Raw genomic sequence first — 27099 nt, 5'->3', positions numbered from 1 at the left:
AAGGAAGATTTTCCCCGGGCCATCTAAAAAAATTTCTTTTTTCATTCTCATGCTGTTTGGAGGATGAGAACACATTTACATACAAAAAGCAAACGATCCCCAGATTTTGCAGCAACCCTGAGATGCTGTTTGCACAGAAAATCCTCTGAAAGCAAAGAGACCAGGACTGAGAACCTGCTGTTGCCCTAACTGCAAATTTTTGTTTAGCTCTTCCTTTGAGTGTTTGTTCATCCCATTAGAAAACTCTAACCACTTGCAAATAATTGAAGTCCCTGCCAGGACAATGCTGAGTCAAATGCTTCATTATACAAAGCAATTCTCTAAGTACTCTTCCAGATATTTGCATCAGACTTTACCTCAGCTTTCTCACACCAACTTTAGGTTCTGCCAGCTCTATCAGAGGTAAATTAACATTTGAGTGTCACAAAACAGCCCAGAATGACAAAATGGAAATGCCCATCAAAAGCTACAAGAAGTTTGTTATGGTTTTTTATAAGAGCCCAAATTTTCCCATATTACACAGCTCTGAGAGGCCTGATCTGTGAAGCTGAAAGATGACAGCTCATCATAGCTCCAACTTCTCATCTCAGGACAGGGCACAAATACTTGTGGAATAAGGAATAACACAAGTAAAGAAAATATTCCAAGCATGAAGAATCAACTGAAGCTCTGTATTTGAAGGATGAACAGAGGAAAAAGTGCTTCAGATCCTGAAATGTATTCTGGATAAAGCAACGTCTCTCCTGCCCTGCTGCCCAACTCCCTGTGTGCAGAGAAGCAAGCGAAAATTAGAAAAGAAAAAAAACCATCACAACACAATAACACTGTTTCTCAACAGCAGAGATATTGTTGGAAACCCACAGAGTGCTGGGCATTAATTAAACACTGCTCGTTAATCAGGCATGGATAAAAAGCAGCTGTTCTGCAATAAGGGCACAGAAATGTTGGAGACTGTGGTGTTTGTGAGGGTCTCCAGGACGAGGTGAAGAGATGAATCTGACTCCACATTCTTAGAAGGCTGATTATTATATTATATTATATTATATTATATTATATTATATTATATTATATTATATTATATTATATTATATTATATTATATTATATTATATTATATTATATTATATTATATGCTATACTAAAACTACACTAAAGAAAAAGAAGACATCAGAAGGCTTCACAAGAATGAACAATAAAAACCCGTGACTGACTCAGAGTCTGACACAGCTGGCTGTGATTGCTCATTAGGTTAAAACAATTCACATGCTTGGATAAACAATCTCCAGACCACATTCCAAGGCAGCAAAACATGGAGAAGCTGAGGCTTCTCATCTTCCCAGGAGAAGAAATCCTGGCAAAGGGATTTTTCAGAAAATGTGACACTGATAGGAGACATTTCCTCCCTTCCTAACAACCTCTTCCCCAAAGTGGTACCAAGGGCAGCATCAGATCAGGTCAGCCATGGCTTTATCCAGCTGAACCCTGAAAGCCCAGGATGGAGTTTCTGCCATTCCCAGGGACAGCCTCCTTCAACAGAAATTACCAAAAATTCCCCAAACAAACCTCCCAAGCAGCAGCTTGAAGGACAGGGGTGTTGACCTTTTTCACCCTTTTAAATCAGCTGCAGGGGGTGCACTGTTATTTCCACTTCCAGCAACAACTTCAGGGGTTCTCAGGAGATGCGATTGCAGCTTGTAGCTCTGCAAAGGTTAATGCCAATGCAACAAACAGAGCAAGCCCACAGAGTTTCTTCAGGTTCCTCAGCTCTGAGTGACTGCTCAGAGACAGAGGAGAGGTTTGAAAGCTCTCAGCAGCATTTTGTATCATGCACAGGAGGACAATTCAGAGATTTACAGGCAATTTACAGAGATTTCTACAGACAGAATTCAAGCATCCCACTGGTATTGGCTTGCACACACTCACAGTGAGTGGTGAGGCAGATCAGCCCAAAACAGGCCCAAGCAAACACCTGGATGGACCCACAGAGACCTTAAACCACCCTCTCTAAAATGAAAAAGTCACAGTTGAGGGCAGACTCAGTGCAATTCTTGTAGCTCTCGTTTAGCCATCACACCTGGGGCAGGGAAACATCATTTAGTTAATGAAGATGTGAGGCTGGGCAGCGTGGAGTGAGGAAAACAGCCACGAGAGCTGCTCCTGTTCCTGTCCCTGCTGAAGGCAGGTTTGGGAGTGTGCCCCATCCTCATCCTCTCACCCTCTCACACCCCAATGGAGGGGATGTTTTCTCTATCCAGACATTGTCTCCCACTCTCCAGCAGGAATCTCCAGGCATTTCCATAAAACAACTACAACAGAACATCCCCACAATTCCATGAAAAAAGCACCATTCCATGAAAAAAGCACCATTCCATGAAAATCACTGAGTATTTTTCCTCCAAGAATTACTGGTACCGCACAAAGCACAAACTTCTTTTTGTAATTTTTTTCCCCTCTCCTAAAACGAACATTTCTTAGGCTTTGAAGCATGAAATAAGCAAGCCCCATAGAGAATGGTATTTTTAGCCTCCAGGATCACATGATGTGCCAATGGATTCTGTCAGGATCATCAGTCTTGCAAATTTAAATTGATTGAAGTAATAAGAGTGCTTGGCAAACATACCAAGCTGAAATATATGAAAGGCCAAAACTTCTAATCAGACAGCATGAAGTAAATGCAGTTCTCTTTATAACACTTCTAAACAATTCATATTTGCTGGGAAAAAAGCTTGCTGTGTTGGAAAATTATAAAGATTTTTTTGTCTTGTTTTTTCAATTCTTTCATAACCAGTTAATTTTTTTGTCATCACTTTGTCCTTTCTTTCCAAGTGTTTATATAAATCAGTCTGATCCGCATTAAGAACTAATTAATTCAATATCAAAGAATAATTTCTTCAACAAACAAACAGCTGGATCCTTGCAGTTATCCTTGCATTATTCTTATCCTGGATGGATGTGCAGTGCAGTAGGCAAAACAGACAAAAATGTATGACGAAATACTCTTACAAGGTTGGATTTAGACTGATCAAAGGCAGAACAGCCAAAGAAAAACTTTAAAACTTCTCATCTTTGGTGTGGTTTTATTGTTTTGGGGTTTTATTTTTATTCACTGTGATCAGACTTTTGTGTAAACCCCAATGGACAGAGATTTTTCATTCCCATCACCATTCCAACTTCAGCTGAAGGCCCACACCTCATGAGCATCCCTCCTGCAAACACTGGAGAGGATTAAGGGCAAGAAAAGCTGAAGTAAACAAGGATAACAGGAAAACTTGTATTGGTCAAGGTCAATGAAGTTAAAAATGAAAATTAGCCAACTTGCATTGTCTTGCAGGATTTTAGGTTTCTGGTTTAATGATTTTGTGCTCTGGGATGAGATGCATTGACTGAAACACAAGATGTGTTTAGGAAGAAACAAGCAACACATGGGCCAAGTTCTCTCAGTTGCACCAGGACAAATCCCCAACAATTCCATTAAAATCTGTGGGTTTTCACTGAGTAAAACCAAGGGAAAGATCTCTAATAATTGCCACTGTTATTCACGAATTGCAGTGCAAAGATAACCAGAATTTCTCATGAAGGCTGGTACCTTTTTATATTTAGAATATGAAATCAAAACTTCATTCAGAGATAGAGTCCCAACTAAATCACATAACTATGGTCAAAAGTAAGTGCTAAAAGAAGGTGAGTTATGGGCAAGCTCTGCTTGAATTCAGGAACACACCAAGGATGAGGTGCTAGAACAAGCCTGACCACTAGGAAACACTTTGCATTTAATCACACAACTAAAAATAACTGTGCTCCCTTTCCCATTGATTGCTATCTGTAAATATTCACTTTGAGCTTGCAATGACTTTCCCTAGAGCGGGAACTGACCAATTTCTGTCCAAGCATGGGAGGCTGGGAGCTAAGCATGGTGTCCAAATTCAGGCAGAAAATTTCATGTTCCCTCACTAAGATCCAGAGACTGAGTCCAGCTACACCCAGAGATTCTCCAGGGATTTCTCACAGCTTCAAGAAAAATTGGCTGCTGCACCACAGTTTTAATACATTTGCATTAAAATCATATTACAATGTGTGTCTTGGTTTATCTAACAAATATTAGTCTTTATAATAATGGGTATTTGTATATAAGGTAATACAAAAATAAAAGGAGATGAGATTAACCTTAATTGTCCCTTCTGGCCTTAAAAACATCAATCAGTCACAAGGATGATGTGGAACATTTTAGGAACACTTACACAGATCCAGCTGATCCGGCTGCCAGACAAATCCAGACAAGGAATCCTGACCAGGTAAGAGCTCCCTGGATCAAACACCACTGGAATCTAAGCATGGATGGCACTGGTGGCAGCAGAACCCAGCAGCTCTGGAGGTTCTCCACAGCTTGCTAGGAAAATTCCAGTCCAGGCAGGATTCTTTGTCACTGCTGCAGGTGAGCACCAAAGGTGGTGAAGGCTGAGCAGAGCTTACACCAAAGGCATTTTTAATTTTTACTTTCCTCATCTTGGCACATCACAAAGCTCAGATGTGAAGGAGACATCTGGAGCCAAACTACCAGGGAAGATAATTACTTGAGAGGTGGTTCCAAGGTAGAGCTGTCCTCATGAAAATTCCGAAAGACCTCAGTGATAGCTACAAGGCTCATTTCAGGAGTTATCAAAACTTCTTTTCCCACATGCTTTCCAAGCAGACACACTGAGAAATCTGGATGCATTAGACCTGCATGAATTAGATCAGACAGACAAGCAGGAAAATCTCATGGAGGAGAAAATTTAGAGCTTGCTTTTACTTAGATATTTATCATGTTTTCTTTAATGTGTGTCAGATTAATGAGGAGTAAAATCATTAACAGAAGATTCCACAGAGCTGGAAGAATGCAGAATACATTTCATTTCTCCTACTAGCCACCTCAGGAGATTCATCTGCAAGTTCTCAAGAATTCACTGAACGGTTTGGGTTGGAAGGGACTTTAAAGATGATTTTGCTCCAATCCCCCTGCCAAGGGCAGGAACACCTTCCACTATCCCAGGCTGGTCCAAGCCCCATCCAGGCTGGCCTGGAACACTTCCAGGGATGTGGCAGCCACAGCTTCTCTGGGCACCCAGTGCCAGGGCCTCAGCACTCTTTGCGTAAAGAATTTCTTCCTAAAATCTAACCCAAATCTTTCCTGTCTTAGTTTAAAACCATTCCCCCTTGTCTTGCACAGATAGCAAATGATATTTTTGTTCAAAGCCAGTTTGAACACCAAGTTACCACAAAGCACTGTAAAAGTGATCTCTGTTTCTGAAGTGTTTGTGTATCCCAAGGCTCTGATCCCATTACATCAGTGTGAACCTGAAATAAATTCCCATGCTGTAAAGGAGTTATTCATAAGCAGCTACTTCAGACTGATCCCACAAATGGCCACATTTCCCAGCCTGCAGGAGAAGGTGACAGCTTAACAAGGTAATAGTAAAAAAAAGCATTTTCAACTTGGGCAAACTCTGTATCCTGCATCTAAAAACTAACCTGGCTGTCCACAGGAGCTTATGTGTCAGATGCTCAAAATCTGTGCTATAAATAGACTCCAGCAGTCTTCTGAAAAGCACCGAGACATGAGGATTGTCAAACACAGACAGAGCACCTAAATATTCAGTGATCTAATTTTGATCTCACAGAAGGCATACACTCGTGTAACACTGTATTTTTTTCAAATGAAGAGAGGATTCATCCAGACACAAGATTACTAACCTATATTTACTTCTATTTTTAATCCTTGAGGTTAATTATTTATGTTACATGGCATGTTTAAGATAAGAACATATTGCTGCTCTAGAAAAAAACTAATAGAATAGGCTTTCCTGCTTTCTCAGATAAAAGGAAATAACAAAGACACAATCCTCTCTAATTTCACACAACAGCCCTGTCTTCCTGTGATCACTAAACTAACAGTGCTGCAATCACTTTGAAATAGTATATAACATTTAAAGTTATTAGTCAGCTGTTTGCTTTTCTACAAAGAACTCAACACACTCCACAAACCAGCTGACAAAACCTGAGCACACCCAAGTGATCTGCTCTCCCAGCTTGAGCCTTTACAGTCTGCAGGTTAGATCTGCAGAAATGGCCATTGAACAGGGCAAAAGAAACAAACACAGGCTGAGAGGTGAGAAAATAAATACAGGCCAGATCAAAATTAACTCACTTTCTGCACCAGCAAGTGCAGTCAATTTGCAAGCAGATTCAAACAAGACAAAATGCAGCAGAGGGGAAAAAACAGACCAAGGGCTACTTCTACAGCCCTGACACCAGGCAACATTCCCATTCCAGTCAGTGGTTTTGCCTGAGTCAGAAATCCAGCTCTAGAACCTGACCAACAGCTGAATATCCAACCCACAGACAGCTCTGCCAGAATCAGAGCCTCTCTCTAAATCACAGCAGGACTCTGCTTTATATCAGCTTCTCCTCCATCTCCCAAGACACCAAAGTCACAAAGGGTTTGTCACAAACATGTAAAACTCAAGCTTTGGGACTCAGTGAAAAAAAAATAGATGGTTCTAGGGAAGACAGAAGTCAGCAGGCAGCTTATTTTGGAGCAGCTTCTCATGCAAAGTGAGAGTGGGGCACAGAGGAGTCCTGATCCCCTTTTGAGCTGTGCAAGGATTTTGATGCTTAAACCCAAGTTAGGCCACCAAGAATGCAGCACTTCAATTACAAGGAACTAAGGGGGGAAAAAATATTTAAAATATTAATGAGTCACACTAACAAGAGACACATTGATGATTATGAGCTTAAAAAATATTCCTCGTGAATTTCAGAAAGGAATGTGATGCTGGCCTATGCAGCTGGAGCTTGGAATGTGGCAAAGGATGAAGAGTTAAGTTGTTGTGTCCTTCCCCTGGGTGGCCATAAGGAGACACTTCCTCCTAGACACCATTTCTAGGCAGGTCTGCCATCAGCCTGATCTAAGCTAACCCCAGGAGTCACTGCTCCCTGTTCTTGCCCTTTACAGCCTAATCACAGGTCATTCACAATTTTCAGCCATGGGCTAGGGGTTAGTTTTGAATTCCTGCCCCTTCACTGTCCAGCCCTCCCACGGACACAGCTGCAGCTCTTGGTCCAGCTCAGCAGCATTTCCATGCAGTGATGAAGTGGGAGATGTTTGGCTGGTGGGCCAATCTGCTGTTTAAGGGATATTCTTGAATTCCCAAGGCTACAGGCCTAAAGGGAGTAGGCAAGATGGCCTGGATTAGACAATCTCAAGCAATCTCCTGAACACTCACAATATTACACAGCACTTCTTTATCAGAACCATTAAATACATTTCCTCTGGTATTTAAACAGCTTCTCCTTCCTGATTCCTTTTGTCTCCTGAAATTTGTTGTGTAGGTGAATTTCTCAACCTGTGCCAAGGTCAGGGTAGTGTTTACAACGCATTTAAATCTAACTCCAAAAGTACCTGAGCCTTTGCTTGCCACACACCACATCTAACAATGTCACCATCTGTGAGCAATATGCTGACATGACTTCACTTCCCAAGCACTGGCAAAATGCTGGGAAGAAAGATAACAAACTTGCAAAGATCATTTCAAAGTCACTGAGAACTTGGCCAAAAAATCTTGTCTCATTATCTGCCCAGCTCTTGCCTTGATCTCCTCATAAATGCAAGGGAAAAGCATAACTTTATCTTAACATATATGTTTTTAATTCTTAATGGAGCAGTGAAATATTGGATCTTTAATGTGCCTCTGCAGCCACTGTTCTGTGGAGCAGTAAATCCTGAAGAGTAATGAGGTGGCACCAAACCAAGGCCCGTCTGCAGCTCTGGGATGAATTTCACATCAACAATTTGGTCTGGTACAAAAGCACCCATCTCAGTTTTGGGAAATCAATGGAATTTTTAAACTTAGCTTTAAAACGTTACAGGGAGCTTCACAGAAACAAAGAAGGGGTTTGGAAGGGACCTGAGAGACCCCATTGTTCCAGCCTCCCACCATGGGCAGGGACACCTTCCACTAGAGCAGGTTGCCAAAATGTCTTTGACAATGCTAGGTTGGAGAAAGAAACTGGAAAAGAATGGAAAAATACAAACTTGAATAGAAAATAAACAGGAGCAGTCAGATGTAACCAGCAGCCTGATCCCATCAAAACACCAGACCAAATAACCAAGCAGGATACATGAAAAGGAAACCAGGAAAATGCCACTCAGAGCTTCCTTGAGACTAAATCCCATCAGAGTAATGTCATTTCTTTCCATGACAGAATAACAGGTTGGTGAATAGTGAAGGACAGGAGACATTACAGATCTTGATGCCAGGAGAACTCCTGACAGTGCCCAGCATGACAGGACAGGGAAACAATTTAACCAGGAGGAAAAAAGGGCTCAGGAGCCAGCCCTGGGCTTGCCATCAGTGAGTCCCTGTCAGGCAAAAGGACTTTAACTGAGGGTACTCTTAGATTTGTTATTTCCATAATAGGGAGCTTACTCATTATGCCTTAAGTTATATTAAAGAAGGCTCCAAACACATTAAAGAAAGAATTGAAATGATTTTAACAACATGGAGAAATCACCTGGATAAAGAATTATTTGCAAAAGTGAAAGGTCATTCCCACCTAAGTGGAGAATCAGCTGTACAGACACAGTTCAGGGAACAACTGCAGTTTTCTAGAAGAGGACTGGGAGTTTAGAGGAAATCCCAAGCTGAAGCTGCATCACCTTTTACACAGTTGCCAAGAATTCAGACACAGAAAAGAGATTTACAATCCATTGTACATCAAGCAGATGAAGTAATTCTTCTCCGCAAGGCTGCACAGGTGAGATCTCAACTGAAGGAAGACCTGGGTCCAATTTGAGGAATGAAATTTCAAGTAAGGTGATGGCTACTGCAGAGACTTCAGAAGATAAAGACAAGAAGCAAGTTTCCAAAAAGAATGACTACACAGAATGAGTGGAAGAATTTGGTTTGTTTAGTAAAGATGAAGGAAAACAAGCAAAAAGGGTTCTGAGATCTGTAAGATATTGCTGCAGAGGAGCAGACCAGTCACAGGGTCTTAGGACAAGAACTGGGTGTGAACTAGAGCAAGATTTAGTCCTGAGAAAACCACAATGAAAGAAGCACTGGAACAGAGTGCCTGGAAGGTGGGCAATCCCCACCACAGATGTTTTCAGGATGGATCAGACATTTATTCACTGGGAATGATCCAGGTGACCCTGCCCACTGAGACACAAGTTATTCCTCCACACCTCTGCCAGCTCTGCAATCTGCTCACCAGATAATCACTGCTCACACCACAGAGCTCACCAATGAACACATATTTTTGTAAAAGTGGCCAAATCCCAAACACTATATAGACAGTCAAAACTCCTGACTCTGGAACCTGCATTGATGGCAAAAATATCAAAGAACCAAGTCAGGTTCTGCCGCTTTTCTCCATGTAACTTCACTGGAGGGACAAATCATTATGCAGCCTGGGTAACATCCCACTTGAGAAGGGAGATCAGGGCAGACTGACTCACGATTTGGATGCCTGTCCATGATTTTGCCAAGATTCAGGACAGCCTTTGTGGCTTCACACTTGCATCTGATCTCCCCAATTACTTTAAAATGTTCTGCTGTAATAGAATAATCCATAATAATTATGGAAGGTCAGGGAACAAGCAGGCATAAATATTCTGTTGCTCCTCCTGATACTTCATGATGAGGAGCTTTATTAATGTGTCTGGGACACATCCCCCAGCCCACTCCAGAAATGCCAAGGCTCCCTGGGGGATGGCACTGAAGGGATTCACAGCTTTCCAATGTCTCTTCAAAAAGATAAAGATGATGACTGTCCAAGAAGTCAGAGGGAATTGGAAAACTTTCCTCCAAAATCAAATGGAGGCACACACAGCATTAAAAATAGGTGCTGAGGCGGTAAGATTAAGGCATCCTTTCACCAGCCTTGAGGCAAAGGTTAAACTTGGTCTGGATTTGCACCAAAGGCTGCATTCCAAATGATTCCAGCTCTGAGCAGCTCACACAGCTCCAAGCTGCTGGATGTAACATTACTCCATATACTGCTCCTGATGCAGTGAAGATTATGGGCTCTGCTCTGCTTTAACTTCACTCGTCCAGTGGGAATAAAGATTGAGTGAAATGTCCCCATGGCCAAAATCCTCAAAATTGAAGAGGAAAGTTCCAGAACTTTCTCAGCTCATCTCACAAGTCCATGCCAGCAAATTCATGGGCTGGTTCCCCTTTTCCTCGGATCCACTCTAGGCATGTGACATTTTACTTCCTCTGTTGTTTCCACTTTTATGTTCTGATGGAGCAAATTCCTTCACATCTCCACCTCCTGAAGATCTTTCAGAGGGCAAAGGGATAAACTTCAGGTACTTTGTCTGGTACTTCCCATTATCAGCACATTTATAAAGAATATACAGAGTGTGAATAAGTTGCCAGTTATATCTGTAACCATCAAACTCAAAAGATCATCAAATAATTTATGAGAATCTATAAAGTCATCTAGTGATATGCTCCCCATCACCTGTTTATATTTCTGTGTTTAGAAGATTAATCAACCAGACAAACTTTACATTTAATTATTGCTTTGCTCAGAAATAGAAGGATGAAACATTTCTCTCTTGGATAATTAATTCCCTGGTTTTGACACCCTTCTCTGCCACATTACAACTAATAAGTCACATATGATCCCAATTAACATCCAACCTTTAGCATTTTAACATCATCTCAGTATCAGCCACTTCTTTGCACCTATGCTTATGAAAGCCAAACTGAGTTTTGGATTTCATCTCCAGAGCAGAGTTGTCCCATCCAGCAGCATTACATAAACGAGATTCACACCAGTGGGAAGAGCCTAATAGATTTTGTAGGTCAGTGCTTCTGGCAGATGTTTCTCTAAAGACTCCTTGGAGTTCAAAAGAAAAAGACTTTCAACTAGATTTTCGAAGGCACAGTCCAGTAAAATTAATAATAGTGGGGAAAACACAGGAAAGGGAAAGACCTCGATTGATTTGAAAACGTTTCGGAAATTCAGGGCACGCGAGGACAAAATAAAAAATATTCCACAGAGAATAACTCAAAAACAAAAATAGCAGCTGTGGCTAAGAACAGCTCTTCAAAGGGATGTCAGACTTCACAATACTTTGTGCAGCAGCAGTGACTAAAAAGGCTTCGTGTTGTTGCCACATGGTGATATTAGAAACTTGCATTCATTTTGGGGAAAATAAATAAATAACAAGAACACACAGAGCAGAATAATAAAATGCAGTCATGGGATGGGTGCTGTAAATCCTATTTTTAAACCCCTAGGGCATATTTCCTTGCTCAGTGCAGTCACCACAATGTCAAACTCTAATTTGCAACACAGGTCACAAATGTCACAACTGGCAACACGATGGATGGCATGAGTGCTAAAAACAATTCTTGAGGGCTTGCCCTTTAAAATAAACAGAACTGGTGGCATTTCTTTATTGCCTGTTTTAAACCTCATCATTACACTGAACATTACATTCATCAACAGACAAACTTTGAGGTCTTATATGAGCACAATGTTTTCTTTCCCTGGGCTCTGAAATGTCTGCAGAAGCCATCCCTAACCTGCAGGAGAAAGAGGGAGAAGCTTTTCCTTCTCTGGGCACCATGACATACTTGTGAGCCTAATAACATCCTTGCAAAGTAGATAAAATATTAAATATTATCATTACATTACACCAGCAAAGAAATAAGGGGCCAATAGTCAGCCACCAGTTTTCTACAAGTGCAAAACTGACCTTGGATTTATTATTTCAAATAAGAGGAGATGATCATCATGAATATTTGATACCATTTTCTGTAACCATAATAAAACAACTCCATTCTCTCCATTTTTTAAAACTGCCAAGTGTTCACAACCATTGCCTGCGTTGCTCTACAGATCCTTACCAATAGCTGTGGTTTTGCAAAGTAATCTTTCATTATTTGAATTTCAGACCAAAACCTGAAACTGTCCTGTGGCATCATTTCATGTTTTTTTCATTGCATCACTCAAAGTCCCAAACAAAGGCAGGTGTACCCTGTGAGGCTCCTGGCATCCCACTACAGCCTGAGGAAGCAGCCAAACAGTCCAAAGGCAATTTCTCTCCTCCCAGGATAGCATCTTATCTCAGTGCTGGAAGGAATTATGAAATAAAACATGTGTTAGCTCCACAGGATGTTTATTCGCAGTTAACAGGCCAACACTTTGTTCTTTCCCCTCCCCTCTCTGCACAAAATCAGTGGTGGGAAGGATCTGCCTCCAAGATTTCATGGGAGTCACCCTCATTGCTCAGCAGAAGAGCCACACACAAAGAGTCAGCAGCAACAGAGAAAAGAAATCCTATAAAAGCAAAATGGACAAAGCCACATCCCTACAAACTCACAGAAGAAAGAGCCATCAAAAGCGACTAAAATAGACAAACACCAAGAACTTCCCAAAGCACGGATCAATGGTGGATGGAAACTCACCAGGAACCTCCATTATTCTCTTCCCTGCACCTCTCCTGTTGGTCACTGCCTGAAGCTGGATGTTAAATAGATGTGTCTTTGATAAGATCCCCAAAAATTGTATGCAGCACATCTCATCTCCAGGAATTAGGTAATCCTACAGCTTTCCCTCTGTGGGAGAACCAAGAGCTCCCTATTTCCAGCTGTGTTTTTATAAGGTCCATCAGGGCTTCATGCCTTTTGTGCTCTCTAATTCCTGGTAATTTTACTTGGATTTGGCCAACAGATTCAAAAATTAGATGGAAAGGGGGTAGGAGGGAGAGATGGTGTTCTCATAAGCCTTGTTTTCTTAAGAAACCAGGTTAAAAAAACCAACAGCTGAGGAGTTACAAGACGTTCTGTAATCTGCTTTTGAAACACCCCGGAACGAGGCGCAAAGTCCTAACGGGGCATTCGAGGATGTGTTTGACAAGGAGCAAGTGCTCACATTAGGGAAAACAACATCATCCTCAAAAAAATGATTCTGTGATCAAAGAGAGACCCAGTAGCAGCTCCAAAGAGAAGGAAAAATTATTCCATGATAAAAGAGACCCAGTAACAACTCCAAAGAGCAGGAGCCTGCTCGGTCACAGACCTACCAGAAGGCACAGGACAATTCCTGCCTTTCTAAATCATCCCTTTCACTCTCCTGCAGACCTTAACAGACTGCTAGAAAAATACCATGAATTATAGAGTATGAATGATGTCAAAGCCTGTTCTCAGAGGAAGGCTGGAACAGCAATCATGTTTTCTTCAGTTTGGGAATACGCAGACACAATTTTTGTTCATAGCCTATAAGGAAAAAAAAAAGGCTCTGCACATCAAAGGCACCAAATACATTTCCTTTCAGATCATCCCTTCCACCAGCCCAGTCTAACACCACAGACAGGGAGAGAAGGGAGGCTGACAGGAAGAAAAGGAAAATCAGGACCATGGAGAGTGCATTAAGTCACCAAATACACAGGGAAAGCATAAATACAGCAGGAGACCCAGTGTCTACACAGCCAGTTCAAATTGCACTGTGCAATCCCAGCTGGCTTTCAGAGACACCTGAACATGACAGAGGATGGCTGTAACCCTCAAATGAAGTCCTATGAATCTTGTATTTGTGTGCAAGGAGGATATTTGGCAACTCAGGCTGCTCTAAACTACAGTTTCTGTCCACAGTACCAAGCCGGGAAACAGAAAAACTTGGGGATCATGAACAGAATGAGATTTCTTGCTTTAGGCAGCCCCACACCATCCATCATCCACAGGGAAGACATGAAGGACAATAGTCACTAAAGCACCAGAGGATTCTCCTGCCCTAAGGTGATCATTTTCCAGGTGTCACACTGCTTCACCATGGAAAGGAAGAAAAAAGACACTGAAATTTATCAGAACTTTGATGTTGTTCTCCAAAGGCAGAAAATCATGTTTAAAAGCGCTTAAGTTTTGTCTGCAGCTAAACCAAAAACACCCTCAGCTGTGAACATCCCATGTCTGGGAGCAGCCTTGGAACTGAAGTAAATCTGAACCCAGCCAACTGAGTTCCTGTTCCTACAGCAAACCTGAGATTCCAGCTGAAATAAGAGACCAAAGCCAACATCTGTTAATAATGTGCAGAACAACAGGGACAGGTTTTTTCTACCCTCCCTTCCCCTTCCCAGGGCAAATCTGGGAGCTGCACCACCCACTTTTCTTTGCCTTCTTAAAGCAATAAACTATAATGAATCTCTTACCTCCACAAAGTGCTACAAAACTTCACTAAACTGCACAAATATTTTATACCAATAATAATTAAGGTGCCCATTTTCAAGGCATACAAGTCAGGCACACAAAATCTGACAGCACTGCAGCTTCACACTCACTCCCCAGTGGTAATTCCAGGTCTGCCCAAGAGCCTTTGGCTCTCAGAGGAGTCACTGCTGTACCTGTGCATGGTGTAAACATCTAAGTTTAAGGAGGTTCTCTTGATTCTGCCCAAATGCAGACTCCTTTTCTTCTGGCTGCCTTCTCTAAACCCACAGCTGGGGTCGCCTGTCTCCACCAGGATGCTCAAAACAGCCTCTCTGAACTCACTTCAAAGCAGAAGTGCACAAAAACACTGCACAGACCCCAGCTAGAAATAGAGTTGCCCTAATTTGATGTAATTAACCTCCTTTCCAGCACTGAAACAAACAGGATGCCTTGGAAAACCCAGTTAAGCAGCATCCTCACCACTTTTATCTGCTGCAGGGGGAAGGACAACTCCTGACTCTTTGAACAACCAGTCGGGGCTGCATCCCAGAGCAGGAGGACATAGGAATTTGTGTTCCTGGACTCAAAACTCCATGAGGAGCTCAGAGGAGAGCTGTGCACTGCCCTGCCCACTGAGATCAGCCCAGGGCTCCCTGCTTTGTGGAGCACAAGCAGAGCCAAGCCCGTGCCTGCTGCCACAGGGCCCCCCAAGAGGAGGGACAGAAGGCAGGGCTTGTAGGGATGAATCACCTCGACAGGACACATATGGCCTGGCACACCAGCTCAGTCTTTCCGCTGAAAAATGCCTTTTGCTCCTTCCTCCAAGGCTTGTTTTCCAATGCATGGGAAATGTGGCACTTCTTTAGTTACATTTCAGACCTCGATTCTTTTTCCTCAGCAGAAACGTTCTTGAAATATTTCATGTTCTTATCTAATTCCTCACTTTTTTTTTTTTTTTTTTTGCCCCATTCTATCCCACCCTGGAAAGAAGAAAAAATTGATAGGAAGTTGGGAAACTTCATCAAATATGTCCCTGGTAAATGCTAAGTTCAATCATTTTCCACCTGGTCTTTGTGTTAGCAGCCCCTCTAAGTACTCAACATTGAAAAAGGTTTCTCACACACTAAACCAACCCTCCTCAGGTAGAAGTCCAAACCATGGTGCAGAAACACCACAGAAAGTTCACCTTCCTTCTATCCATGCTGTCAGCACTGAAGAATTTCCTCTGGTGAAGCACTTTGAAGCATCCCTCTTGCACACAAGCTGCTACAAATCCCAGCCCCTGTAACGTATCACACAACAGGTTATTTCTGGCACTGCAGAGAAAAACCCCAATCTGCACCCACACAATTCCAGGGCTGCACACTCCACATGCCAAGATTCATCTAAGAAAAGATTTTAAAGTTCCAGGATTCAGATATATAAAAGAAAAGGGTTGCAATGACTGCTCTTGTCCACTGCTTTGTAACAACTCTGCCGTCTCACTTCAAGATGCAGAATATAAATCACACCATGAGGAATGATTTTCTCTCCCCTGACAGAGAACATGTGTTCCAGCCCTGTTTCGTGCTTATTTTATACAGGCCCAGGTAATTCCAGTGCTGTCCTTCAGGTGTATGATGCCCATTACCTGGAAAGAGCCTGCAGAGTTGTGTTCCCAGGAACTGTAGGAAAAATCAGTCCCCAGTAGGAAAGTGTATTTTTTCATTAGGTTGCCAACTACCCCATTAATAATAGAGGTGCGTTAGCCCTAGAAGTGCCCCAGAAGACTCAGCTTCCACTGGAAAAGGGGGAGCTGTACTGGATATTGGTTCAGCAGGAAATTGCTCAAGCAGTTCAGTGCCATAAGCAGCAAAAAGGAATAAAACTGGAAGAGTCACCAGGCTGGCCTCAAGGTACAATGTCTTTCTGACTCTGGATGGAGAGTTCACTGCCAGAACTAAAACTGCTCTGAAAGTGGATTTGGGAGATCTGTTTTAGTGGAGTTTTACTGACTCATGAGCTGCCATGCTGGTGCTTGCCTCTTCCTTTCTCTCTCCCCAAAAAGTAGCTGGAAACTTAAACAAGAATCAAAACAGGCATGGGAGCTCTTCTGGTATCAGACAAAAGAGACTGGACAGCTTTGAGACAAGATTTCAGATTGCCAGAAACAGCAGGAAACATCATATTCCACCCTGGAGCCAAAACCTCCTCCTCTGCCCCAGAACAGGAGAAAATCATCATCTTCTTCTTCCTTTTCTCCACAAAAAGCACAGCAGAGGCTCCTTTCTCACTCTCCCATTCACTACCCCTGATCCAGCCCAGCTGAATGCAGGAAAGAGCAAGCCCATTTTACCAAAACTATTTGCAAGGGAGGTCTAGGAAGAATCAATATGTTTTTAAAGGACTACCAGGAATGTCTTTGTGTGGCAGACACACCAAATCCTGTCACTTGAGCACATCCTGCATTGGAATAAATTCCCTGCTGGCTCTGGCAGGGCCTGGCTGCTCTGTGAAAGCCATACCCTGGGCATTAGCTCAGCACAACCTCACAGCTCCCACCTCCCTGCAGTGAAATCTGCCACCCTGCACAGGGCCAGCCCAAACCTTGGCCACCAGGGAGTCTCACTTCACCTCACCACAGGAAAAAACAATTTTCAGTCTCACTAAGTAAGAGCTGGTCCACTTGGTAAATAATTTAACCACTCAGTTAAGCACTTTGCTTTTTGTTCCCCCCACCCTGTTCTCACATTTGCCACAAAGAGACACTGACTTTTTTTTTGCAGGCATTTTCATTATTCATTGCTGTGATCATTCAGCAGCAGGTTTACGTGAAAAAATTCCTGCCACCAATCCTTCCACAAGCAGTAAGTTCACTTTCATGGGTGAATTCCCATGCAGGCAGTTGAGCAAAAGCCCATCAATTTCCAAATGTGCAGAAGAAATAATTGCAAACCTTTAGAGCCACTATTAAAAAACAGGAATGCAAGCACTGGGGGGATAAAAGTCTGCCAGAGCCATCTGCCACTTGGCAGGATCATTTTACCACATTCAGCCAGGACCAAACATGGTGCTGCCTGCCTGAGTAGATGGGGAAGGCAATGTCAAGGAGACAGTGCTGGAAGGACAATCAAAATGAGGGGTATCCCTTCTGTGCACTCCAGAAGAGCTCATGGCAGCTCCAGGTCATGTCCCCCTGGGCTTTGTGCTGCAGCCACACTTTTAAGGAAAGCAAGAAAAGGAAGGGCAGCTCCGTGCAGCCACGATGATGTTGAGCAAGGTTAAAGCCACCTCAGGTGAACCAGGTGAGGCAGGAGGGAAATGGGAGCTGTGCCACCACCCCAGCCAACACCCAGGGCCAGGCAGCCAGGAAGACTTTCTGTGACAGAATCACTGAGGTTGGAAAGGACATCTGAGATCAAGTCCAACCTGTGAACAATCACTATCTTGTCAACCAGGCCAGAGCACTGAGTGGAACATACAGCTGATCCTTGAATGCACAACTTCACCACCTCCATGGGCAGCCCATCCCATTGCTGTACAACCCTTTCCATGAAGGAATTCCTCCTGATGTCCAACCTGAACCTCCCTTGGTGCAGCTTCAGGCCATTATCTCTCATCCTGTCCCTTGTTCCCTGGGAGCAGAGTCTGACCCCCAGTTCTGAGAATGAGAACTTTCCCCCTGAGCCTCCTTCAATCCAGGCCAAGTCCCCCAAGCTTTCTCAGCCACTCTTTGTATTATTTATTCTTTATACCCTTCCCCAGCTCTGTTCCCTTCCCTGGACACTCTCCAGCCCCTCAATGTCCTTCTTGTCATGAGAGTCCCAGAACTGGACACAGCGCTCAAAGTGTGGCCTCAGCAGAGCCCAGCACAGGGAATGGTCACTGCCCTGGTCCTGCTGGACACTCCACTGCTGACCCAGGCCAGGTGCCATCAGCCTCTTGTCCCCCTGGGCACACCTGGGTTCATGTCCAGCCTCTGTTATCAGCACCAGTTCCTTTTCCAGTTTCCAAACACTCTGCCCCAGCCTGTAGCTCTGCATGGGGTTGTTGTGGCCAATGTGCACAACCTGGCAACTGGTCTTGCTGAAACTCTCACAATTGTCCCCAGCCCATGGATCCAGCCTGGCCAGATGCCCCTGCAGAGCCCTCCTGCCCTCCAGCAGATCCACACTGCCACAGAGCTTGGTGTCATCCACAAATTTACTGAAGGAATGCTGGACCTCTCAACCAGATCATCAATAAAGTTATTAAACTGAAGGGACACTGGACCCATCAACCAGATCATCAGTAGTTATTAAACTGAAGGGACACTGGACTTCTCAACCAGATCATCAATAAAGTTACTAAAATGAGGGGACACTGGACTCCTCAACCAGATTATCAATAACGTTATTAAACTGAAGGGACACTGAATCCCTCATCAATAAAGTTACTACACTGAAGGGACACTGGACTCCTCAACCAAATCATCAATGAAGTTATTAAACAGAAGTGGGCCCAACACTGTGCCCTGGGATGACCACTGGTGACCCCAGAATGAGCACAGAAGGGCAGAGGAACGCAAAAGCAGGCAGAGAGCACATGTAGAAAGCTACCAAGTTATAGAGAGCACATCCTCCACCTTCAGCACCAGGCCAGCTACAGCACCAGAATTGCTGTGCAGCCACCAGTGGAGGCAGAGATCACTCCATCAAACTTATGGCTTGTTCTGAACAACCTCTGGCAAATTAGCATCACTCCCCCCATCTTACTGTCTCCGTTTTCCCTGCCAAATAGAGGTAATTTTTCTCAAAATCTTGGCAGATGCCTTTATGAGGCGTCTTTAGAGCTTGGGAAATAATTCTTATTTAAATACATAAGACTGTGCAAGATTTTTGGCCATTACTCTCAACCTTCTGCTAATTTCCAGCCTTAATTTATTCACGGCCTGTTCCTACCCATTTGCCTGTGTGCCAACACGCAATTTCAGTTTAAATAACTCTTCTTTCCTACATTTCCTTGTTCATCCTCCCAAGATGTGTTTGGAGCAGCATCCTGGCGTGGGAAGGCCCAGCTCTATCAGCTCCCTTTGCAAGGATGTGCTCCTCACTGCCCTGCTCATCACAGTGTCCTTCCCAGTTTGGCTTCATCCCTCCTGCCCACAGATGCCCAGAGCTGTGTCCATGCCCAGTTCCACAGCTGAGCTCCTCAGCGATTTGCCCCAAGGGGATGAATCAGCCCCTAAAGGAAGGACTGAAGGAGTTTTCTCTCCTCCCAGGTGATGAGACCCCTCAATTTCCAAAACAACTGATGTCCCCAGGTGAGGGGAAGGTCCCATATTCCAGCTACCAGTGCCAGGCTGCCAGGCCACCCCCTTCCAGCACAAACAGAAACCCACACAAAGCCTGGCCCTATTCCACTGGAGAAAATAAACCCGGTCTTGCCAATATTAGTCAGCAAATGAGTATTTATAAAATCTGTTTTGCTGGAAGAAATTACTTCATAAGTTACTGCTACCAGTGCTGATACACAGCCATATTTTTTTATCACCCAGAGAGACAAGTCTGTGAGAAAAAGCAGCTATGACAGGACTGTATCCTGTGCCATGATACCCACTTGTGCCCCAGAGCTGGGGAGGGGAAATTGTTAAATTGGAAGTTTGCAATCCAGCCCTCACTGCTGCACACTCTCCCAGTGCAAAACCCTTGTTCAGTGGGGAAAGGGAAGGCTTTGAAATAAAGCTCATTCCAGGCAAGCCTTGCATGAGGAGTCCCTGCAGCCCGAATGCTACCAGGGATTTGGGACACGGGCATGAGTGGTACAAGCCAACACAGCCCTGAGGCTCCAACTCACACAGAAATTCAGGCACTGCTTCCTCCATCCCTCCCAGACCCCTCAAACTCAGCTCAACAAATCCAGCACAAATTTCAAAGCACCTTTCCTGGAGTTCCCACTGTGCCTGACCAGGGGCTCTGGGAATGCTGGAGGAGCAGCTGGGAGCCCCCAGTGAGCAGAACTTTGTTCCTCTGGCTGGAAGTGACAAGGCACCAGGAGGGCAGGGTGCTCGGTGAGCACAGAGATGATCTGGGTTTGCCATGTGATTTGTACTGCAGCAGAGCTGCTGGCACAGCTGCTGTGATAACCAGGAGAAAATTCTCTCCAGTGTTTCAGGGGTAGCTTTTCCCTCCACAGCCTTTTCCTCCACACAGGGAGCAAGAGCTGAATTGTCAAGCCTCGATGCTGGCTCAGCATGCCTTAATCCCAGCCTTATTAAGGCAAAGCAATTAAGCAGGGACTTTACTCTGAACGCATTCTCAAAGCCCCGTGGCTTAGAGCAAGCTCAGACTTAAGTAGGTGCTTAAGCTCAGATTGCTGACTTGAGGCTGAACTTGCCAAATTAAACCACAGACCTTTGCTAGGGCTGTTCTGCAGGGGAGCAGGAACACACACACCTGCTCCTGACAGCCACTGTGCCCATGGCAAGGACAGCTCCAGCATCTCCCCAGGCACTGCTGGGCTCCCACTGTGAGCCCAGTGTCACCCAGTGTGTCCCACTGTGAGCCCAGTGTCACCCAGTGCCCACTGTGAGCCCAGTGTCACCCAGTGTGTCCCACTGTGAGCCCAGTGTCACCCAGTGCCCAGTGTCACCCAGTGTGTCCCACTGTGAGCCCAGTGTCACTCAGTGTGTCCCGCTGTGAGCCCAGTGTCACCCAGTGTATCCCACTGTGAGCCCAGTGCCACCCAGTGCCCACTGTGAGCCCAGTGTCACCCAGTGTCCCACTGTGAGCTCAGTGTCACTCAGTGTGTCCCACTGTGAGCCCAGTGTCACCCAGTGTGTCCCACTGTGAGCCCAGTGTCACCCAGTGCCCACTGTGAGCCCAGTGTCACTCAGTGTGTCCCACTGTGAGCCCAGTGTCACCCAGGGTCCCACTGTGAGCCCAGTGTCACCCAGTGTCCCACTGTGAGCCCAGTGTCACCCAGTGTGTCCCACTGTGAGCCCAGTGTCACCCAGTGCCCACTGTGAGCCATGTCCCCTCAATGTCCCACTGTGAGCCCAGTGACACCCAGTGCCCACTGTGAGCCCAGTGTCACTCAGTGTGTCCCACTGTGAGCCCAGTGTCACCCAGGGTCCCACTGTGAGCCCAGTGTCACCCAGTGTGTCCCACTGTGAGCCCAATGCCACCCAGTGCCCACGGTCAGCCCCGTGTCACTCAGTGTGTCCCACTGTGAGCCCAGTGTCACCCAGTGTATCCCACTGTGAGCCCAGTGTCACCCAGGGTCCCACTGTGAGCCCAGTGTCACAGCCCTGCTGCTGCACAGCCTGGTGACAGCACCTTCTGCTCCCAGCAGCTGACACAAGTCCATGGTTCCAGGTCAGGCCTGAAGGAGAGGAAAAGGGGAGATCCAACCAGCAGGGGATCATTTCCACAAGAACTCCTTTAAAAGTGCCTGAAGGAGATGGGTGCTCATAACCTGCAGGAGTGGGAATCAAAGCTCCAGCCACAATTTAAGAGAAGCTCTCCAAGCAGGGTGAAAAGGAGAAGGTGATGGCCCATGTGAGGAACTGCTGCATTTTCAGCAGAGTTGTGATGTGCTCGTCCAGCTGCAGAGAAAGCAGCATTACAGAAATGCAGAGCATCCTGCAAGACATTCAGGCTCTGTGGATAGTGGGAAGGGCTCCATCAGAAAGATAACACAGGCAGAAACTTGATTTGGTGAAGCCGATGAAGATCAGAGATGAGAAACTTTGACTGGAGCAGTTTTAATTCAGCAGAAGAGGTGTTAGGACAGACTTGAAGGAGAGGAGCTTTGTAGTGTGAAAGTAAAAAAGGTTTTAGTACTGAGATGAAAGGCAGATGGGGTGGCAGTTGGAAAGAATGGGGGAAAAAAGGAAATAAAAACAAAAAAAAAAAAACAAAACTCAAAACCCACAAAAAACTAAACCCCATATGTACTCTTGACCCTGGAGACTCTAAACATTATTTGATTGCCAGCAGATAAGTCAGAGAAGAATGAGAAGTCACAGAAAAGATCAGGAGAGGGAACACAGTCTCCCACTGTTTGTGTAGATGATAAAGTTGCATCAGACCAAATGGAATTGCACACATGGAAACGTGGAGACAAGGGGAGCTTACATGGGAGCACCACCTGCAGCCCCAGGTCAGAGGATGGAGCATCTGATCCACAACAGCACCATGCCCTGGAAATCACGAATTCCAAAGAAATTGGCTGGAAGAGAGACACAGTCCCCCTCCCTTCCCACAAAAGCCAGATGTCTCATACAGAGTCTGCACATTTAAAATGCAAGAAGTGAGGGATCAAGCCATGAATGCCTAGGCACAAGTTGACTGGGATCAGGAAGAGCCCTTTCCATCTCAGCACAAAGTGGAGGGGGAAAAATTGTATCTTTTTCTTGTTAGGCAGGATATAGGATTTTTGCAATAGGCATAGATGTCAATACCAGACCAAAATACATTTTGGATATATATCCTATATGGATACATATAGATCCTATATGGATACATATAGGATTTTTTGCAACAGGCATAGATGTCAATACCAGACAAAATACATTTTCTGCTCACTCAGATGGTTTACAGAGAAATAAAACAGGTATTTTCCTTCTCTAGCAACTTTTAAAAGGATATATAAAATGACAAAAGTGCCTGACTTAAAATTAATAAAAGAATCATCACATGCACACCCCAAGTCTGAAGTAGGTTAATGCACACAAATATGGATGGTGGGGCACAAGTCACTAGAAAATACTGCAGTTCTTTGTGATAAGAGCTCTTGAACACCACAGTGCTTTAACTTTGGATTTCATGGCTGTTTGCGAGCAGCCCTCAGCCTTCCCACACAGAAACCATGGCATGATCTCCTGTTAGACCATGGAACACAAGCCAGGGTACTGAAGGAGGGATGCAAATCACCAGCCAGATACCTGACAGGGCTTTCCTTGTCATCTTCCAGGTACCCCCAAGAGTGAGCAGAGCAGCAGCCACCCCACTGCTGCCTTCAGCTCTTCCCCAGTGCATCCTTCTGTCCCTGCTGGGCACAAAGAGGAGCCTCAAGGAAGGTGGTGACCATCAGCACCCAAATCGTGTCCCTCTGTCCATCTGGTGCCTGGCCAGCTCTCAGCTCGGCAGCAGAGAGCACAAATCCATCCTGGAGACAACAACTCATCCCCAGGCAGGCTCCAGAGCCAGGCAGCACAAAGGTGACAGCACAAAGGTGACAGCACAAAGGTGACAGCACGTGCAGTGACAGGAAAAGGGCCCCTCTGGCACTGGGGAGGGTATGGACACAACCTGCCAGGAATTCTGAGCGTGCTGAGTGCCACCAGCATTGTCCACATCAACTAAAAGTGAGTTTGGATAGTGGTGACAAAAATCGTGCCCTCACCGAAATAAACTGAGATATCAAATCCATTCATAATTAGGGCTACAGACTGCCCACCTTGCATGTTTACAGTGGTGAACAATTAGCCACCACAAAAACTGTCAGTCAACAGAACTTAGGAGCACCTCTTAAAGGCAGTAAGTTGTCCAAGACACAGGAATAGAGCAAGAACTCCAAGCCAGGACCTCCAAGAGTGCCAGGGGATGTTATGTTCATGATGCCTGAAGGATGCCTGGTTTTACCTTGGATAAGGCCAGAACATCTTTACAGAAGCATTCATAAACCCAAACCACACAGCCACGAGGATAAAGCAGTCATCTGCCAACTGCAAGCACTCCAAAAATCATGATGATGCTTCCAAAACTTACAAGATTCCTCTAAAAAGCATTCACAACTTAGAAGGGGTTCATGTATTTCACTTACCCAAAGGCATGGAAGTACTGGAATACCTCTGATTTACACACTTGCATATTTCCTTTTTAAACATGACAACCACAAATGTTGCTTATTTTCTTCAAACAGCAAAACATGAGCTACTGATCTTTTTGTTTTTTTCTCAGCACCCAGCCAGAAAGCCACAAAAGGCCAAGAGACCTGCAGTAAAATCCCAAGAGTCAGCATTTCTGAAAGCCTTGGCCTCTCCTGGCATGCTTTTTCTGGTTTTTAAGCAGATGCAGTTTGTAGCATCTGCAGAACGTGGTCTAAGAGAGCTTTTCTCTGTCCAGGCAGCGCTCTGCTGCCATTCCCACTGCACCACACAGAGCACTTGGATTGACAACACTGGATTCAGATCTATAACTTGATACAGAGTGGGAGTGTTGCTGCAGACTGAAAAATTGCATTCTGCCACCCAAGCAAACTTGCAGCCAACTATTAAACTAGAATCCTCATCCTTCTCTGGTAAATCACACTGTAGAGATACTCTGGAGTCACTACAGAATTTGGGACACAGGTCCCACCTGGCTCACACTTAACTAGTCCCTGGGCTAATATTTAGCCATACCTCCAGATTGTTCAGAGCTTCTTCCCCACTCCTCTGACTGCAGATAAAACAAGTGACCACACCAAATAAATGCCCATAACACCTGTCATGCTGTTAGCATGCCACAAATAACAGATGGATGAAACCACTGGGCTTGACTTGGATTTGTCAGCTGATTATTGCACAGAGGAATTTTTATTTATTAAGTGGCTCCAATGCATGGCTTTCCTCCACCATAAAAAGCCCACAGATGTGTTTTTCTGATATTAGCAGTTTATTAATAGTGTTTTGGTTTATGATTGCATTGGAGCTGGAGAATACTGCACTGGCTGTTCTGGAGAGCTGAGTATTCCAAGGGGAATATGCAGAACAAAGTCTGCTCCTTGGTGCTCACCTCACCCAAGTGGGCACCTTGCCTTTCCTTTATTTTGCCCATCACTTTGCCTCAATTCCTCTTCTGTTCATTAAGCTATAGTTTAGCCAACTGCAAAGCAACTACTAATACAATAAAACCGGATTGCACATATATCCTTGGTGGTAAACATGAATGATTTCTTTCATTAGCCAAACTTTCCCCATCAAACAGAGTGCTGGGACTGCCAGAATTCCAGAGAAACCCACTCGGCTCTCCCAGCTGCTAGAAACCCGCTGCTCCTAATTAAAAAACTTCAAAAGAAGAAAAACTAGGGAATTTCTGCAAGGACCACCTGCTTTATTTTCCGCTTCTTCGTTGTAGTGAAATAAATAAACAGAACGCACTCCAAAGAAAGGAAAGACCCCGAACCAACACCAAGCCCCAAAACCACAAGTGTCTGGCATTAAAGCACGAAGGAACACCCCATGGTCGGCAACTCCCCACTTTTCTGGAAAAATCTCACTCGTTTCGAGAGGAAGATGAATAATTCAGGAGCCGAAGCGCCCGCCCGGGGGCACCCACCGGGACCGAAACTTTCCCGGTGCGGCGGGCGCGGGGCAGGCGGAGAGCGAACCCCCCCAGCCGGGCGGGGATGGGGATGGGAGGGGTGGAAATAAAAAATAAACCCCAAAACGCCAGCCCTGAGAGGCTGGGAGCCGCGAAGTTCCGCGGCCAAGCGCCGCCGCCCCCGTCTCCAGCCGCAGAGCCGCCGCGTCCCCTCGGGGCACCGCGGGCACCCCGCGCCCTGTGCCCCACACTCACCCCGAGGGATGGGGCAGCACCGAGGGGGTACAGCACCCTCAGGGCTCTGCCGACACACACACCCCCCCGAAGGGCCGGGAGAGGCTGGAGGGAGCCTTACTTTTCTGGCTGGAGTATCCCGGGTAATATCCATAGTAGCCGGTGATGCGCAGGATCCTGTCCTCGATGGTGGCCACGCCGTTGGGTGCTGCCTTCCCATCCATAGAGGGAAGGAGCCGCGCGGGGCGGCCGGGCGGGACGGCGAGCGCAGCCGGCAGGGCAGGAGCAGCAGCAGGAGCAGGAGGAGGGGGAGGAAGGAGAGGAGGAGAGCGGCAGCAGCAGCAGGAGGAGGAGGAAGAGGAGGAGGAGGAGGAGGGGGAGGAGGAGCGCGGCCGCCGCAGCTCGCGGTGCCGGCGGGGCGCTCGCTCTGCCTCCGCCGCCTGGTGCAGGACGGGCTCCGCAGCGCGGCCCCCGCCCTGCGCTGAGGGCACGGAAGGCAGCGAGCAGCTCCGCCGGGCCTCAGGCGGGCCGGGATGGTGCCGGAGGGTCGGATTCTGCCCCGGGCACCCTCAGGGGTCGCTGTGGCCGTGTGAGCGCCGCTGTCACCCCGTCATTCCCCAGAGCCCCGGGGCTGAGCGGGCTCACCCCGGCACGGGCAGCGCTGCCCTGGGAGCTGCGGGTTGTGAGGGACAGGAGGGTGGCCTGAAGTACTCCTGCAGGATCAGACCCTCAGATCTGAGCCCCAAGGGCTGCACACAGGTGTCAGAGGAAGGAGAGAGTCCTTTAATTCGGACCCTGAGGGGCCAAGGTTTCATCACTCCATGCTGTGCGTGTCATAGAATGGTTTGGGTTGGGAAGGAGCTCAAAGCTCATCCAGTTCCACCCCTTCCATGGCAGCGACACCTTCCCCTATCCCAGGTTGCTCCAAGCCCTGTCCCACCTGGCCTGGAACACTTCCAGGGATGGGGCAGCCACAGCTTCTCTGGGCACCCTGTGCCAAGGCCTCAGCACCCTCACAGGGAGTGATTCCTTCCCAATATCCCATCTAGCCCAGCCCTCTGGCAGTTTGAACCATTACCCCTTGTCCTGCCACTCCATGCCCTTGCCCAAAGTCCCTGCCAAGCGCTCTTGGAGTCCCTTTAGCCCTGGAAGGGGCTCTGAGTTCCTTCCAGAGGCTTCTCTTCTCCAGGCTGGACAGCTCCAGCCCTCCCAGCCTGTCCCCATGTCAGAGGAGCTCCAGCCCTCTGCTCTGACACCTTTGTCACATCCCTCCAGAGGAGCCCATCTCTCTCTGTGTCACTGTGAAACTCTGCCTCAGCGGTGGCAGCTCTGCTTCCCACACTGGGAGAGCTCAGGAAGAGAAGGGATATCTGCCCTCAGCTGCCCAGACAGGCTGTA

General features: G+C 45.9%; 1 protein-coding gene across 2 annotated transcripts in view; it reads right to left on the bottom strand.

Moving 5' to 3' along the window:
• SLC35F4 (solute carrier family 35 member F4) overlaps positions 1–26122 on the bottom strand; it is a 128512-nt gene extending 102390 nt beyond the window's left edge. Inside the window, exon 1 of one of the 2 annotated variants that reach the window (XM_064715853.1) lies at positions 25823–26122. In XM_064715853.1, the coding sequence (XP_064571923.1) occupies positions 25823–25925 (103 nt within the window). In that variant the 5' untranslated portion in view covers positions 25926–26122. The remainder of the gene's footprint in view (positions 1–25822) is intronic. The other variant, XM_064715854.1, reaches the window with a different exon arrangement.
• Between the last annotated feature and the right edge of the window lie 977 nt (positions 26123–27099).

Source organism: Zonotrichia leucophrys, chromosome 5, assembly GCF_028769735.1.
Source record: "Zonotrichia leucophrys gambelii isolate GWCS_2022_RI chromosome 5, RI_Zleu_2.0, whole genome shotgun sequence".
Classification (NCBI taxonomy): Eukaryota; Metazoa; Chordata; class Aves; order Passeriformes; family Passerellidae; genus Zonotrichia; species Zonotrichia leucophrys.
The sequence above is the reverse complement of the archived record's forward strand: the minus strand, read 5'-3'. Positions and strand labels throughout refer to the sequence as shown.